This window comes from Garra rufa, chromosome 22, assembly GCF_049309525.1.
Source record: "Garra rufa chromosome 22, GarRuf1.0, whole genome shotgun sequence".
Classification (NCBI taxonomy): domain Eukaryota; kingdom Metazoa; phylum Chordata; class Actinopteri; order Cypriniformes; family Cyprinidae; genus Garra; species Garra rufa.
Genome location: NC_133382.1, coordinates 7467706 through 7485370, shown reverse-complemented (window position 1 = coordinate 7485370; position 17665 = coordinate 7467706). Strand labels below are relative to the sequence as shown.

Sequence of the window (17665 nt, the reverse complement as noted above, 5' to 3'; positions counted from 1 at the left end):
GAAAAAAGTTGCAATAAACTCACAGTTCCGACTTTTTTGTCACTTATAATTGGAAGATTGAAAACTCGCAATTATCTTTTTTTTACAAATGCGAGTTTGTAGATTGTGAGATATAAACTTGCATTTGTGAAATTATAAAGTGTTAATTATAAAGTTATAATTGTGAGTTTTTACCTCGCAAATCGAACCGAATTGTGAGTTTATATCACACAAATCTGAGAAAAAAGTCAGAATTTTGAGGTTTTTAATTTCTCAATTTTGAGAAAAAAATTCAAAATTGTGAGATAAAAAGTGATTTGTTGACTTAATGGAACTAACAAGAATTTGCATAATCATATCTAAGATTTTGCATTATTAACTGTATTATGAATATGTCTTATGAATTATTTTATTTATATCATTATTAATCTTTTTAAGAATATGTATTCGATGCCTTAACAGACTGACCTTTTGAGACATGACATGAGACTGTAGGCTGTTGCTACGTAGCTATGTTATTTTTGTACATTTGATCAAATCTATCATTAACTCTTAGAACAAGAAGTACTTCTTTGTAATGTGGCAAAGTCTTTAGACAATTTAGATGAAATCTTTTTAAAGATTAGAGGAAGTTTGGGTTGGTGGGCAAAAATGCAAATGTAAAAGTAACGCCTTTGGTCACAAGTTGAGACATGACTAATGTGTTCTTAATCAAAATTAGACATAAAAGTGAGCTATGGACTTTAGAACAGAAAATGACATCTTTCTTGTCTGGTCTGGTTTTACTTTACACTTCTTCTCCTTTCTCTCTGCTCTCTATCTTATTAATAAGAATTTAGGATATTAATATCAGTCTTTTTGAATTAATATGTTTATTCCTTTTAATCAAAATTACATTAATGGAATTAACAGTCATTAATAACGTGATTCTTGTTATTGCTGTTATTCTTTTAATTGTGGCATTTATTTTTATACTCAAAAATATATATATATCTTTTGAAAACCTTTAATAAATGTAGAACCTTTTTAACCCCCGCCTGTCTGACGTGGAATTAATCATTTTCTGCATCAAAAAGTCACAATAACCTTTTTTTATTATTATTATTTTATTTTTATTTTTTAAAGCTTGCTTTTTCACAAGGGACTACTTGTAAATGTTACTATTTCAGTTTGAGAATCACCCCACAATTGATCATTGTTCTTCTACCTCATCATTCAGATTTAGATCTAGAGAAATGCACTTTGTGGGTATAAAATCACTGCTATCTGATGAAGTTTGTTTCACCTCCAGCGCAGTCAACGGAGATGGTGGAGGGCATGTGGCTGGGAGTGACCGTGGCCAGCCAGAGGAATGGAGGACGTGTTCTGGTAAGATCAGATGCAATTTGTTTCCTTTTTTGGTTCCTTACTTTATAATAAGGCAAGACCATCACTTAAAATGCACAGACAAAACTGTATGTGTGGGATCCCTCCACTGGAGAGGGTCAGATGCACTTCGGCCACTGTTCTGCAGTGTGGTTCAAACCCTGCTTTTACACTCCTGCCTGTCATTTTCATCTTGAAGACCTTAATTAGCTGGTTTAGGTGGTGTTTTTTGATAATAAACTTTAAAAAAAGAAGCTTTATTTTTTAATAAGAGTTTATTACCTTCGTTATGTGGGCTGGGACAATGTTCATGACTTGTTAATTTATACTACTAGTCAAAAGTTTGTGATAATTAATTAATTGATTAATTAATGTTTTTTTTTATGTTTTGAAAGTCTCACCAAGCGTGATTTTTTTTAAATAAAAAATACAGTACAACTTTTTATAATATTGTGAAATTTTAGTACGATTTAAACTAAGTGTTCTGATTAAATACAATTTTAAAATGTAATTTATTTCCATCATTTTCAGCATCATCAATCCAGTTTTCAGATTTTTTACAATTATTTTTATGTTTTGAAAGTCTCTGATGATCACCAAGGCTAAACTGAATTTATTTTAATAAAAAATACAGTAAAACCTGTTATAATATTGTGAAATGTTATTACAATTTAAATAACTGTTTTGTTTTTGGATATATTTTCAAATGTAATTTATTCCCGTGAATTTTCAGCATCATTACTCCAGTCTTCAGATTAAAAAAAAAATGTTTTGAAAGTCTCTGATGATCACCAAGACTGAATTTATTTTAATGAAAAATACAGTTAAACTTGTTATAATATTGTGAAATATTATTACAATTTACATAACTGTTTTCTGTTTGAATGTATTTTAAAATTAAATTTATTCTTGTGAATTTTCAGTATCATTACTCTTGTCTTCTGTTTTTTAATAAAAAGTTTGTTTTAAAAGTCTCTGATGATCACCAAGGCTTAATTTGTTTTAATGAAAAATACAGTAAAACTTGTTATAATCGTGTGGAATATTATTACAATTTAAAATAATTTTTCAGTTTGAATACATTTTCAAATTTAATTTATTCTGGTGAATTTTCAGCATCATTACTCTAGACTTCTGATTAAAAAAAAAACTGTATGTTTTGAAAGTCTCTGATGATCACCAAGCCTGAATTTACTTTAATGAAAAATACAGTAAAACTTGTTATAATATTGTGAAATATTATTGCAATTTAAAATATCAGATTTTAATTTGAATATATTGTAAAATGTAATTTATTCTTGTGAAAGTCTCTAATGATTCCTGTTTAAATATATTTTAAAAATGTATTTATGAAATTTCAACCTCATTACTACAGACTTCTAATTAAAAAAAGAACAATTTAAAATATCAGACTTTAGAATATATTGTAAAATGTAATTTATTCCTGTGAATTTTCAGCATCATTACTCCAGTATTCAGTCTCACATGATCCTTCAGAAATCATGCTTGTATGCTGATTTGATGCGCAAGAAACATTTCTTGTTATTAAAAATGTTGAAACAGTTTTTCTGCTTGATAATTTTTTGAAAACTGTGATACACTACCATTTAATTGTTTGGGGTAAACAGGATTTCTTTTTTTTTTTTTTTAATTAGTACTTTTATTTGGGTAATTTATCAAAAGTGACAGTAAAGATGTTTACTGTTGCAAAAGATTTCTATTTCAAATTGAACTTCATATTCATCAAAGAATCCTGAAAAAATTTCAACAATGATAATAAACATTTTTAAAAAATTGTTATTCAATAGAAATTGATAATAACTAAGCAGCAAATCAGTATAGCAGAATGATTTCCGAAGGATCATGTGACACTGAAGACTAGAGTCATGACACTGAAAATTCAGCTTTGCATCACAGGAAAAAATTACATTTTATAATCTGCTCAAATAGAAAACATTTATTTTAAATTGTAATAATATTTCACAATATTGCCTTTTTTCCTGTATTTTTTGATCAAATAAATGCACCCTTAGTGAGGATAAGAGACTTCTTTCAAAAACATTAAAAATTAATAAAAAAGTTTAGACTTTTATAATTTGGTGTCTATTTTTTAAAGACTCAAATAATCATTTTAAAAATAAAAATGAAATAAAGCAGATACTAATCATGAATCCTTATGTTCATGTCTTCTTTCATGTTGTCAGGCATGTGGTCATCGCTATGTAAAGAAACTCCTGGGCGCCGAAGAGCAGCAGCGTATGGTGGGCAAATGTTACGTGCGGGGCAATGACCTGACCTACGACCCTGATGATTACTGGCAGTCTGACACTTACGAGCTCTGTGACTTCAACTATGACCAGAACCTGGAGGGCATGTGTAATATGGGCATCTCAGGGGGCATGACAGAGGATGACGTGTACTTTGGGACGCCTGGCAGCTTTGTTTGGCAGGGTGAGTATGGGATCAAATCAATGTCACCTCTACATTATCACCCTTCAGGGTCATATACAATCAGGTCCATATATATTTGGACACTGACACAATTTTTATTATTTTAGCTGTTGACCAAAACATACAGGTCCTTCTCAAAAAATTAGCATATTGTGATAAAGTTCATTATTTTCTGTAATGTACTGATAAACATTAGACTTTCATATATTTTAGATTCATTACACACAACTGAAGTAGTTCAAGCCTTTTATTGTTTTAATATTGATGATTTTGGCATACAGCTCATGAAAACCAAAAATTCCTATCTCAAAAAATTAGCATATCATGAAAAGGTTCTCTAAATGAGCTATTAACCTAATCATCTGAATCAACTAATTAACTCTAAACACCTGCAAAAGATTCCTGAGGCTTTTAAAAACTCCCAGCCTGGTTCATTACTCAAAACCGCAATCATGGGTAAGACTGCCGACCTGACTGCTGTTCAGAAGGCCATCATTGACACCCTCAAGCAAGAGGGTAAGACACAGAAAGAAATTTCTGAACGAATAGGCTGTTCCCAGAGTGCTGTATCAAGGCACCTCAGTGGGAAGTCTGTGGGAAGGAAAAAGTGTGGCAGAAAACGCTGCACAACGAGAAGAGGTGACCGGACCCTGAGGAAGATTGTGGAGAAGGACCGATTCCAGACCTTGGGGGACCTGCGGAAGCAGTGGACTGAGTCTGGAGTAGAAACATCCCCAGGTCAAGCCACTTTTGAACCAGAAACAGCGGCAGAAGCGCCTGACCTGGGCTACAGAGAAGCAGCACTGGACTGTTGCTCAGTGGTCCAAAGTACTTTTTTCGGATGAAAGCAAATATTGCATGTCATTCGGAAATCAAGGTACCAGAGTCTGGAGGAAGACTGGGGAGAGGGAAATGCCAAACTGCCTGAAGTCCAGTGTCAAGTACCCACAGTCAGTGATGGTCTGGGGTGCCATGTCAGCTGCTGGTGTTGGTCCACTGTGTTTTATCAAGGGCAGGGTCAATGCAGCTAGCTATCAGGAGATTTTGGAGCACTTCATGCTTCCATCTGCTGAAAAGCTTTATGGAGATGAAGATTTCATTTTTCAGCACGACCTGGCACCTGCTCACAGTGCCAAAACCACTGGTAAATGGTTTACTGACCATGGTATTACTGTGCTCAATTGGCCTGCCAACTCTCCTGACCTGAACCCCATAGAGAATCTGTGGGATATTGTGAAGAGAAAGTTGAGAGACGCAAGACCCAACACTCTGGATGAGCTTAAGGCCGCTATCGAAGCATCCTGGGCCTCCATAACACCTCAGCAGTGCCACAGGCTGATTGCCTCCATGCCACGCCGCATTGAAGCAGTCATTTCTGCAAAAGGATTCCCGACCAAGTATTGAGTGCATAACTGAACATAATTATTTGAAGGTTGACTTTTTTTGTATTAAAAACACTTTTCTTTTATTGGTCGGATGAAATATGCAAATTTTTTTGAGATAGGAATTTTGGGTTTTCATGAGCTGTATGCCAAAATCATCAATATTAAAACAATAAAAGGCTTGAACTACTTCAGTTGTGTGTAATGAATCTAAAATATATGAAAGTCTAATGTTTATCAGTACATTACAGAAAATAATGAACTTTATCACAATATGCTAATTTTTTGAGAAGGACCTGTATTCAAGTTACAGTTATACAATGAATATGGGCTTAAAGTGCACACTCTGAACTTTAACTTTTAGGGCAGTCTCATCAAATTGGTAGAAAGCTTAAGGAATTACAGCTCTTTAATATGTACTTCCCCCCCTTTTTCAAGGGACCATAAGTAATTGGACAGTTGACTCAAAAGCTGTTTCATGGACAGTTGTGGGCTATTCCTTCATTTTTTTCTACATCAATTAACCAGGTAAAAGGTTTGGAGTTGATTCTAAGTGTGCCATTTGTATTTGGAAGCTGTTGCTCTGAACCCATCATGCGGTCAAAGGTGCTCTGCATGCAAGTAAAACAGGCAATTGTTTTATACACATTGTCTGTGTATAAAAATGGTTGTAACTCCTTAGCATTTTATGTTATATTTTTGTTCAACCCCTTGAATTAAAGTTTAAAGTCTGCCCTTCAATTTCATCTTGATTGTATCATTTTAAAACTATTCTAGTGGCATACAGAGCCGAAATTATGAAAAGTGTGTCAGTGTCCAAATATATATGGGCCTGACTGTAGTTAATAACAGGAATCCTTCTGTTCATATAGGAACTGTCCATATGAAAGAGAGAGACCCCAACTCTGATTTTGCTGGAGATGCCAATGAAATAAGCTTCGGTAAGCTAGGCGAGGACAGACTCAACATCTACATAGGTATGTACTTTATTGTTGGTTTTGAAGCACGTTGACAATGTTAGGGAATAAGCAACTAGAAGTAAAAGATCTTTTGTTGATGTTTCAGTAGTGCGCTAGTTGCTTAGCTGTTTACTAAATAGAAAAGCTTGTTTCAGTAACTACCTACCTCTTCCAGTGAGTAGAGATGTAACACAACAAAACCCTACACTATATGAAACGCTGTGAAGTTATAAGGAAAAAAATATCCACTGATTTATATAAAAATTTTTTTTAAAGATATTATTGTAACTAATACTAAATTAATTATTAAATTAATATTAATTTAAGAACATTATTTCAATTAATATTAATATAATTCATAATTATTTATTCCTAACTAAATTAAATGCTAAAATTACACTAGACACTAACAATGAAACAAAAACATAAATTAATGCATAAAAAGATGTTTTTGGTATAAAAATAAGATTATTGTATAAATAGAATTAATTATTATACAATATCTGTTATTCTAAGTGTCAAGTGTTATTTAGTAATTCATTTATTTATTTATTAATAATGTTAATAATTCTTAATATTAATTTAATAATTATGTCATTTAGTTAATTTTTATCAGCAATTTTTATACAAATATTTTATAGAAATTTAGATTATATTTGATATACATTTAAGATTAGGTTTATGTTAAATTTATATGCGTTTTAGTATTTAGTGCTAATTTATCACTAATCTTACAATAATGTGAAAAGTATTTTCTAAAATAAATTATTGTTGTAACACTTTTTTGATTTGTTTTTAGTGTGTATAGTATTCAGTCTTCATTTTTTGATTTCTTTATTTTCGTAGCTTTTTTCTAAATACACAACTACTATTATACAATAATCTTAACAAAAAATATTTTTCATTAAAATATTTTTACAAATTAATTTTTCTAGATACTAACAATGAAACAAAAACACAAATGAATGCATACAAGATATTTGGTATAAAAATAAGATTATTGTGTAAATAATAATTTATAAATAAATTAAATTAATTATTATACATTAATTTGACCAAAAATGTCCTTTTATGGATTAGTTAGTGTTTTTTTTTCTGTTTTATTGTAAGTGTTAAATTAGTAATTAACTTAGTTAATAATAATTTATATATTTATTAATAATATTAATAATTAACAAGGAATCTTACAATAATGTTTCGAATTATTGTTGTAAAAATTGTAAAAAAAAAAATTGTTTTTAGTATGTATAATATTTATTCAGTGTTCATTTTTCAATCGTTTTATAATAATTTGATCAAATATTCTGTTCTTCATAGTTTTTTTCAACATGCTCAACTAGTATTATACAATAATCGTAGCAAAAAATTATTTTTATTCATTAATTATAGTGTTTTTGTTTTAATGTTAGTGTTTAGAGTTAATTGACCGATAATCTTAATATAATTTTATCAGTAATTTTGATAGTATTTTTTTTTTCATTTTATATAGTAGATTTATGTGTTTTAGTATTTAGAGATAATTGACCAATAATCTTAAAATAATTTTATCAGTAATTATTAAATAAATGTTAGTGTATTTGTTAGTTTTAATCAATCATTGTTATATATTAAATGTTTTTATTTGTTTGATATGCTTTTATAAGTTTTGTATATATGCATTTGTAAATCTGTGTTTAAATAAATGCTGTTTAAGGTTGTCATTCTTATTAACATTTTTTATGATAAAAAATAAATAAATAAAATAAAATAAATAGCTACTTAAAAAATGAATAGCTACCTTTTTCTTCTTTCTCAATAGTCATTTGACTGTGACTGAACTTTCTAGTACCTTGAAAGGCTACAGTTTCAAAGTAGCTTCACTGCTGGTCACACGCTTGACATTAATGAATCCTCATCTCTGTTTTTTCCTCAGGTTACTCTGTGCTGGAGGACATAAAGTTACTGGATCGCTCTAAGTACACTGTGGTGACGGGAGCTCCCAGAGACAATTTCAAAGGTTCTGTTATCCTGGCAGAAAAACAAGATTTGGTTCTTAACCCAGTGTTGACGATCCCCGGGGAACAAATAGGCTCATACTTCGGCAGCTGCTTGGCAGTGACAGACCTCAACAATGACGAGTAGGTCACTGTGTAACTCAATCGCAGTATTCTTTGTTAAACATGTTTGATGTTGTAACATCTTAGTATTTTATACTATTAATAGAAACAAAGTCTCTATATTAGTCACACAGCTTTGTACTATTGGTAAATAGTTGGTTTTCATACCTAATAATCCGTTATAATAACAGAGACTGATCTGTACCACGCTTCATTGACTTTGAAAGGGAATTCAAAGCAAGTAGACCAAAGCGTGTCTAACTTTCCCCATGTGCCCTTGCAAAGATCCTGTTGAGCTTCATACTTAGGCATGTCAACAGATGCACGGCTGAGTGCTTTTATATGACAGGTTTCACATTCTTTACTGAAGACTCCTATGAAAATAAACAGTCATAATTTAGACATAACATGTCATTTGTGTGGTTGCGTGTTGTTATAGCTGGAACGACCTGATCGTTGGAGCTCCGTTCTACTTTGACCGCTACGAGGAGGAGGGAGGAGCTGTTTACATCTTCATGAACGAGAACGGATCCTTCCAGGAAAAAGCCAGCCTGGTTCTGAAGGGCAAAAAAGGCTCAGGGTTTGGATTTGCTGTTGCTGCGGTGGGAGACGTCAATCAGGATGGATTTCAAGGTAATGATGATTTTGTGATCAGGATGTGAGGGAGGCAGTGCTTCCTCATAATATTGGCTGAGAAAAAAAAATGAGTACCAAAATAATGCCAATATATGGAAGCCCGTTTCCGCCACTGAATAAAAATTTGCGACTTTTTGTCTTACAGTTCTGACTTTTTTTCTCACAATGTTGAGTTTACATCTCGCAATACTTTTTTCTCAGAATTGCATGATATAAACTTGCAATTCTGACTTATTTTTTTCAGAACAGAGATATAAACACAATTGAGAGTTATAAAGTATAAATTGCTAGATATAAACTCACAATTTTGAGAAATAAAGCCAGAATTGAATTTGTCTTGCAATTCTGACTTTTTTTCTCAGATTTGTGAGATATAAACTCGCAATTGCAACTTATAAAGTCCAGTTTTGAGGAGAAAAAAAACTGATATGTTCACAGAATTGCAAGTTTATATCACACAATTCTGACTTAATTTCTTAGAATTGCGAGTATATATCATGCAATTCTGACTTTATAACTCGCAATTGCGAATTTATATCATACAATTCTGATTTTATTTCTCAAAATGGCGAGTTTTTATCATGCAAGTTTGAGTTTATTTCTTAGAATTGCAATTCTGACTTTATAACTCGCAATTGCGAATTTATATCACAATTCTGATTTTATTTCTCAAAATTGCGAGTTTTTATCTTGCAAGTTTGAGTTTATTTCTTAGAATTGCAATTGTGACTTCATATCAAACAACATATATATCAGGACACCCTGATGAAGGCAAGTTAGCCGCAACGCGTCGGTGCATGTTAGATGTTTTTAATTGTAAAGCCATGTGAATAAAGGCTTTTTATTCTTACTAAGAAGATTTTAAGTGCCTTGGTTTGATGAGTTTTTTTATATCAAACAATTCTGAGAAAAAAATTCTTTTGCAAGTTTATATCACACAATTCTGACTTTATTTCTCAGAAGGATGAGTTTATATCATGCAATTCTGACTTTATAACTTTTAATTGCAAGTTTATATCTCACAATTCTGACATAACTCGCAATTGCGAGTTTATATTACACAACTCTGACTTCATTTCTCAGAATTGCGAGTTTATATCATGCAATTTTGACTTTATTTCTTAGAATTGCAATTCTGACTTTATAACTCGCAATTGTGAATTTACATCAAACAATTCTGAGAAAAAAAGTCACAATTCTGAATTAACTCGCAATTGCAAGTTTATATTACACAACTCTGAGTCTGACTTCATTTCTCAGAAGTGCGAGTTTATATCATGCAATTCTGACTTTATAACTCACAATTGCGAGTTTATATCACACAATTCCGACTTCATTTCTCAGAAGTGCAAGTTTATATCATGCAATTCTGACTTTTTAACTCGCAATTGCGAGTTTATATCACACAATTCCGACTTCATTTCTCAGAAGTGCAAGTTTATATCATGCAATTCTGACTTTTTAACTCGCAATTGCGAGTTTATATCACACAATTGTAACTTTATTTCTCAGAAGTGCAAGTTTGTATCACACAATTCCGACTTCATTTCTCAGAAGTGCAAGTTTATATCATGCAATTCTGACTTTATAACTCACAATTGCGAGTTTATATCACACAATTGTAACTTTATTTCTCAGAATTGTGAGTTTATATAATGCAGTTTTGATTTTATTTCTTAGAATTGCAATTCTGACTTTATAACTCACAATTGTGAGTTTATATGACACAATTTTGACTTTATAACTCGCAATTGCGAGTTTATATCACACAATTCCGACTTCATTTCTCAGAAGTGCAAGTTTATATCATGCAATTCTGACTTTTTAACTCGCAATTGCGAGTTTATATCACACAATTGTAACTTTATTTCTCATAGTTGTGAGTTTATATAATGCAGTTTTGATTTTACTTCTTAGAATTGCAATTCTGACTTTATAACTCGCAATTGTGACTTTATATCAAACAATTCAGAGTAAAAAGTCAGAATTGCGAGTTTGCCCAAAATGGGCTTTCATGCTAATATTACAAAATATAACATTAAAAAGTGTATTAATCATTTGTTTTCTAAAGAAACATTGTCCAACAGCGACACCAGCAGGTAAAGAGGAGGCAATGCCTTCATCGTGATATGATTGGATATGACTTATTATGTTCGGTTGTGATTGGTTAATGCGATAAATCCCGCCTCTTGTGTTTGTGTTTGTGTTTGTGCCTGTTGCGCATTCGCGAATCAGACTGAGTAAACAATGGCGTTAATGGAAAGACTAACTTTAAAAACAACTCACACACTTAGATATAGCCACTTTATTCTGTCAAAATAAGACTTAAAATGGCCTGAAACATGATGTGGGGTTTTTTAGTGAGTAATTAGTTTAGTGAAATTTAAAGTAAATCTCCATGTCTTTGACCAATATTGACAAAGCTTTGATGACTGTTAAAAGGTAGTTCACTTTCAGAGCAAAAATGTACAGATAATGTACTCACCCCGTTGTCATCCAAGATATTCATGTCTTTCTTTCTTCAGTTGTAAAGAAGTTACGTTTTTTTGAGGAAGACATTTCAGGAATTATCCCCATATAGTGGACTTCTATGGTTATACTTCTGAAATGTTTTCCTCAAAAACTATAATATCTTTACGACTAAGGAAAGAAAGACATGAACATCTTGGATGACAACGGGGTGAGTACATTATCTGTTGATTTTTGTTCTGAAAGTGAACTACTCCTTTAAAAAGAACAGCTGAACATTAATTCACAAATAAAACTTTCTGTTTAAATCGTTAATGCCTTGAGTTATTATTTTGGGATAAATGTAAACTGCTTAAAAACACTAACTTGATGAGATTCATACTTTAATACTTTTAATACTTTAATAAACTGAATATTGATTACAATGTTAATGTAAAATATAAAATATAATTTTTCTTGTCTTTTTCTGATGGTGAAAGTAATGTGACTGGGACATGGATTTACATTTGATTAAAAAAAATTAATTTAAATTAATTTAAAATATACATTTTAAATCAAATGTAAATTTATATCCCAGTCACATTTTCTTGGTTAAATAAACATTACTTACACTATCAGAAAAAGAAGAAAAAAAATTACATTACCAGTGTCAATATTCTATTAAACCATGTATGAAACCATGTATTTTACATTAATTAAAATAATAACTCAAGGCAGTAACAATTTAAACAATATATTTTATTATTGAACAAAAGTGATTAAAGTGACATTAAAAATTAACATTAATAACAATAAGAAATGTTTCTTGAGAAAAGCAGCATAATAGAATGATTTCTGTAGCATCGTGACACTGAGGACTGAAGTAATAATTCTGAAAATGTAGCTTTGTATCACAAAAATAAATTACATTTTACAATATATTCAAATAGAAAACAGTTCTTTTTAATTGTAAAAATATTTCACAATATTACTGTTTTTTTTTGGCAAATACATTCAGCCTTGATGAGCATAAACACGTTTTAATGGTAGCATGTATATTTAAAAAAAGTGTTATTTCATGTCATTCATGTCACAATGCTGCCATCTGGAGGCCATGGAGGGTTAATCATGTTGTTCTGCCGTTTCTGTCTCGGTTTTTTGATCAGATTTAGCTGTTGGTGCTCCATTCCATGATTCTGGGAAAGTCTTTATATGGATGGGAAGTAAAAATGGAATAACTAAGGAACCCAGCCAGGTAAAGCAAAGCATCTTTGGATTTGTATGGAACACCTTTAGCAATATTTATTTGTGACCCTAGACCACAAAACCAGTCATAAGTAGCATGGGTATATTTGTAGCAGTAGCCAAAAATACATTGTATGGGTCATAATAATCAATTTTTCTTTTATGCCAAAAACATTAGGATATTAAGTAAAGATCATGTTCCATGAAAATATTTTGTACATTTCTTACCGTAAATATATCAAAACGTAATTTTTGTTTAGTAATATGCATTGCTAAGATCTTCATTTTGACAACTTTAAAGGCGATATTCTCAATATTTCGATTTTTTTGCACTCTCAGATTACAAATATTCAAGTAGTTGTATCTTGGTACAAATATTGTCATATCCCAACAAACCATACATTAATGGAAAACTTATTTAAAAGATAAAAAATGACCCTTATGACTGGTTTTGTGGACCAGGGTCACATTTAAGAGTTTTGAGAGATGTTTCTATAATTACTTTCCATCCCATATCATTGATAATGAAACAGCAATGCATAAATCAACCGTATCTGATGTATCTAGACTTATATTCATAACCATAAGAATAAGAAGATGGTGATTTACTGTATGGTAAATGGTAATATGACTTTTTGTTAGGTGATTGAGGGGAAATCATTAGGTCTCAGTGGCTTCCAGACGTTTGGCTATTCTCTCAGTGGAGGAATGGATATGGATGGGAATGATTATCCTGACATTTTGGTGGGCTCCATGGACGACCGCATCGCTCTCTTGAGGTTCAGTCTTTTAGCGGTGTTTGCCATTTATAGATGTTCCTCTTATTCTTTTCCCAAACACAGAAGCCACATGGATATACAAATACAGATTTTATATATACACACATACACTTCCAATCAAAAGTTTGGACACACTCGACTGAATGTTTGTTTCTCATGATATTAAAAACCTTTTCAGTGCTTGAAATTTGCTCTGAGACAAATATAAATTGTGCCTATGTGCACTTTTTGTGCCCAAGAATTTATTTACAAAATTGATGATGATGATAATGATGGTGATATAAATAAAACAAAATATAGTTTTTAATTTTATTTGTTTATTTGGTATATTTTAAATCATGTACATTTATTTATAGTTGCCAGTACATTACAAATAAATGTATTACTATTATTATATACATGTATTTATTTATTTATTATATATATTTAATTTTATATAATTTATATGTATTTATCTACAAATGATAAAAAAATAAATTGTACAAATTGTATTGTTGTTTATTAATTTTGTATATTTATTTTTTATATCATTTTAATTTATTTAGATGTGAAAATAAATTGAAAAATAAATAATAAATATAATAATGAATTTGTGTATTTTATATAGTTCATATATGTTTAAAAATAAATAAATAATGCATTTTGATGATGCTGATAATGATCAATCATTTACTTCGTATATCATATTTTCTATCATTTATGTTTTTATATTTACTAATAAATTAAAAATTGATTTGTATTTTCAGGGCTCGTCCGGTCATCCACCTCTCCAAAAATTTCACAGTAGAGCCAAAGATTGTGATTCCAAGCCAGTGTGTTAATTCCTGGTAAGAAGACATAGTGGACATATTTCTATTCTAAAACATTCATAAACGGATTGTTTTATACTTGTCCTGCAGTACTTTTTAAAATACTATGTTATTTTTTCTAGTATAAAGGTGAAGGTGTGTTTCAGCTACACTCTCAGCAATGGAAACAAAGCCTTCAAGAAAGACATCAGTAAGTGTAGCACCTGATTCGTTAGTGTTTGGTCTGTGTTTATTAGATTAACCATGTGTTGTTTGTTTTTCTGTGCATCAGCTGTGAAGTACATAGTAGATGCTGACTACAATCGCCGTGGTGCCCGAGTGCGTTTCCTTGACAACAAGCAAAGCACATTTACTGGCCTGCTGTCTTTCTCCGCTCCCGCGTGTCAAGAGCTGGAACTTACTGTTAATGTAAGAGACCACCTGATCTCGCCACAACACACACACACACACACACACACACACACACACACACACACACATGTTGGATTTACATGTTTTATGGGGACATTCCATAGGCGTAATGGTTTTTATACTGTACAAACCGTACTTTCTATCGCCCTACACCTACCCTACACCTAAACCTAGCCCTCACAGGAGATTGTGCACACTTTTACTTCCTCAAAAAAACTCATTGTGCATGATTTATAAGCCTGTTTCCTCATGGGGACCTGAGAAATGTCCCCACAAGGTCAAAATCTACTGGTATTCCTATCCTTGTGGGGGACCAGGTACACACACACACACACACACACACACACACACACTGGTATTCCTGTCATTATGGGGACGTTCCATAGATCTATTGATTTTTATACTGTACTAACTGTAGTTTTATTTAGCAAGGATGCTTTAAATTGATGATAAAGACATTTATAATGTTACAAAAGATTTCTATTTCAGATAAATGCTGTTCTTCTGAACTTTCTATTCATCAAAGAAACCTGAAAAGAAATTCTACTCAGCTATTTTCAAAATAATAATAATAAATGTTTTTTGAGCAGCAAAACAGAATATTAGAATGATTTCTGAAGTATCATGTGACTGGAGTAATGATGCCAAAAATTAAGCTTTGAAATCACAGGAATTAATTAAATTTTAAAATATATTCAAATAGAAAACAGTTATTTTAAATAGTAAAAATATTTCAAAATTGAGCTGTTTTTGCTGTACTTTGGATTGAATAAATGCAGGCTTGGTGAGCAGAAGAGACCTCTTTAAAAACATTACAAATCTTACTGTTCAAAAACATTTTTTTGGTCCCCATGAGGAAACAGATACAGAATGAAGCTTTTTGAAAATCTAAAAATGCAAAAGCTTTGTCTGATGGGTAGGTTTAAGGGTTAGATAATATCTATTAATTTCTATAATTTACCCCCCCCCCTCCCAAAAAACTGACAAGCTTTGAGAGTTTTCCAAGATTTAATTGCATATTAAATTTAATATAATACATATGTATTTAAATAAATAAATAAAATTGAATAAAATTTGAAATAAATACAATAATTGTTACATTTTAATATTAATAGAATGTATTATTTATTTAATATTATTGTTATTAATTATTATTATTAATATTATAATGTAATTGTATTATTATTTATTAAATTTTATATTATATTTTAAATAGCACATATGTATTTAAATAAATAAAAAATATTGATTATTGATTTTAAAAATAATAATACAGTTTAATCTTCATCACATTTATTTTATTATGTATTATATATTTATAAACAAAATAATGATAATACAAGAGTTATTGCAAAATAAAGTATTGGCAACTTAGCTATTATATTATATATTTATTTATTTAATTGTGTATTATGTTTTATATTATATATATATATATATATATATATATATATATATATATATATATATATATATATATATATATTTAAATAAATAAATATTGTTATATTTTATTATTTATAATAATACCAATAATAAAGTAACTTAGTTAAATTATATTTTATTTTATTTTATTTTAATTTATTTATACAATTAGCCTGTCATTATTGGAAAATAAAGTACTGAATATTATGCTATATTACATTTTATTTAATTTTTATTTGATAAAATAGATGAGTTAAACAAGATATATAGCCAACATGTCCACCTTATTTTTCAATGCGGAACTAAGCTGTGTTCTGGTAATGTGTGAGACTTCCAGTTCATAATCTGCCGTAGGGAAATAACGAGAAGAATAACAAAGTGCAGTTAAGGGTAAAACTGTTTGCACTACAAACCAGTGTGCTCATAATTTAAAATAATACAATAAAATAAAATAATATGGTAAAACACACCAGTTTGCAATATCAAGCAGCAAAATAAGCTGTTTTGTACAGCTACAAACAGCTGGAAGCGAATGACACCGGAAGACAGACACGTTACATTTACAAATGCCTGCACCCGCTCTTACGGGAAAAATATGATGGATATAATGCATATACAAAATGTATCTAGAAAATTTGGGCAGGATAAGACACTACTAAAAAGTATGGCATTCTGATCCAGTAATCTGAGTTTAGTGAATATAAAGAAGCAACAGGATTGAAAGAAGCTGTTTTTCTCCCCTCTGCAGACTCCTGTGAGGGACAAACTTCAGCCCATAGCGTTTACGCTGAACGTGTCTCTAAGCGAGCAAAAAGCAGCAGCGCAGCAAACGCTCCAGAGTCTGGACACTTTCCCTGTGCTGAGCGGCCAGCAGATCCTGACCGACAAAACCGAGGTACAAACCAATCTCAGCTGAAGGGGAAACCCCTGCTCTCAGTTGTCTGTTGATGTGAGTCATAAGAGTGCTTTGGTGTGTTTGTCCTCAGATTAACTTTCATAAGGAGTGTGGTGATGACAACAGGTGTAGCAGTAACCTGCAGCTCAAGGCCACATTTGCTGATGAGAATGACATTCCTTTCCCCGGGTGAGTAAATTGATGAAAGGAAATGTGTACATTTATTCACATTTAATTTGTGAATTCAGTTATTATCTTTTCATTTTGGTAGGCTTACTCATACATCTTTAACGATTAATAACATGTGGCATGGAAAACGACGATCAGAGTGTAATAGTACTGGTAGCTAATGTTTAAATACACATGGGAATTATGTGCTGGTTTGTTCACAGTCAAACTATGGAGTTCAACAGTAACATTAAGAAGCTGGTGATGATGGTGGATGTTACTAACATGCCAGATGGAGGCAGGCAGGCCGAAGACGCCCATCAGGCCATGCTGAACATCACCATTCCCTCCTCACTCAAATACTCAGGAGTGCGTCCTCAGGTGAGGCCACATGGAGGCGCTCTTTCACTCTTCATCTCACCTTCCACAGAAAAAGAAAAGTCAAAAAGAAGATCTCTGTAATATCTCCAAATAAGCAATTGTTCTTGGTTGAGCTATGAAAGAGAAACATTGAGCAATACAATTCTACTGAATTTCCTGTACAATTTCCCCTTTGATTTAGCAATTGTTTTGTACTAAATGTTGCAATATAATTTAAAATGCATTTTGGATCAAAT

General features: G+C 31.2%; 1 protein-coding gene across 1 annotated transcript in view; it reads left to right on the top strand.

Annotated features, from left to right (window-relative positions):
* Window positions 1–17665, top strand: part of itga3b (integrin, alpha 3b) — a 56514-nt gene that overhangs the window by 25402 nt on the left and 13447 nt on the right. The window contains exons 3-15 of the mRNA XM_073827828.1: window positions 1271–1347; window positions 3549–3795; window positions 6050–6154; window positions 8049–8253; window positions 8672–8865; window positions 12483–12571; window positions 13204–13340; window positions 14087–14167; window positions 14272–14339; window positions 14421–14557; window positions 16734–16880; window positions 16972–17069; window positions 17273–17429. Coding sequence (XP_073683929.1) covers window positions 1271–1347; window positions 3549–3795; window positions 6050–6154; window positions 8049–8253; window positions 8672–8865; window positions 12483–12571; window positions 13204–13340; window positions 14087–14167; window positions 14272–14339; window positions 14421–14557; window positions 16734–16880; window positions 16972–17069; window positions 17273–17429 — 1742 coding nt within the window. The remainder of the gene's footprint in view (window positions 1–1270; window positions 1348–3548; window positions 3796–6049; window positions 6155–8048; window positions 8254–8671; window positions 8866–12482; window positions 12572–13203; window positions 13341–14086; window positions 14168–14271; window positions 14340–14420; window positions 14558–16733; window positions 16881–16971; window positions 17070–17272; window positions 17430–17665) is intronic.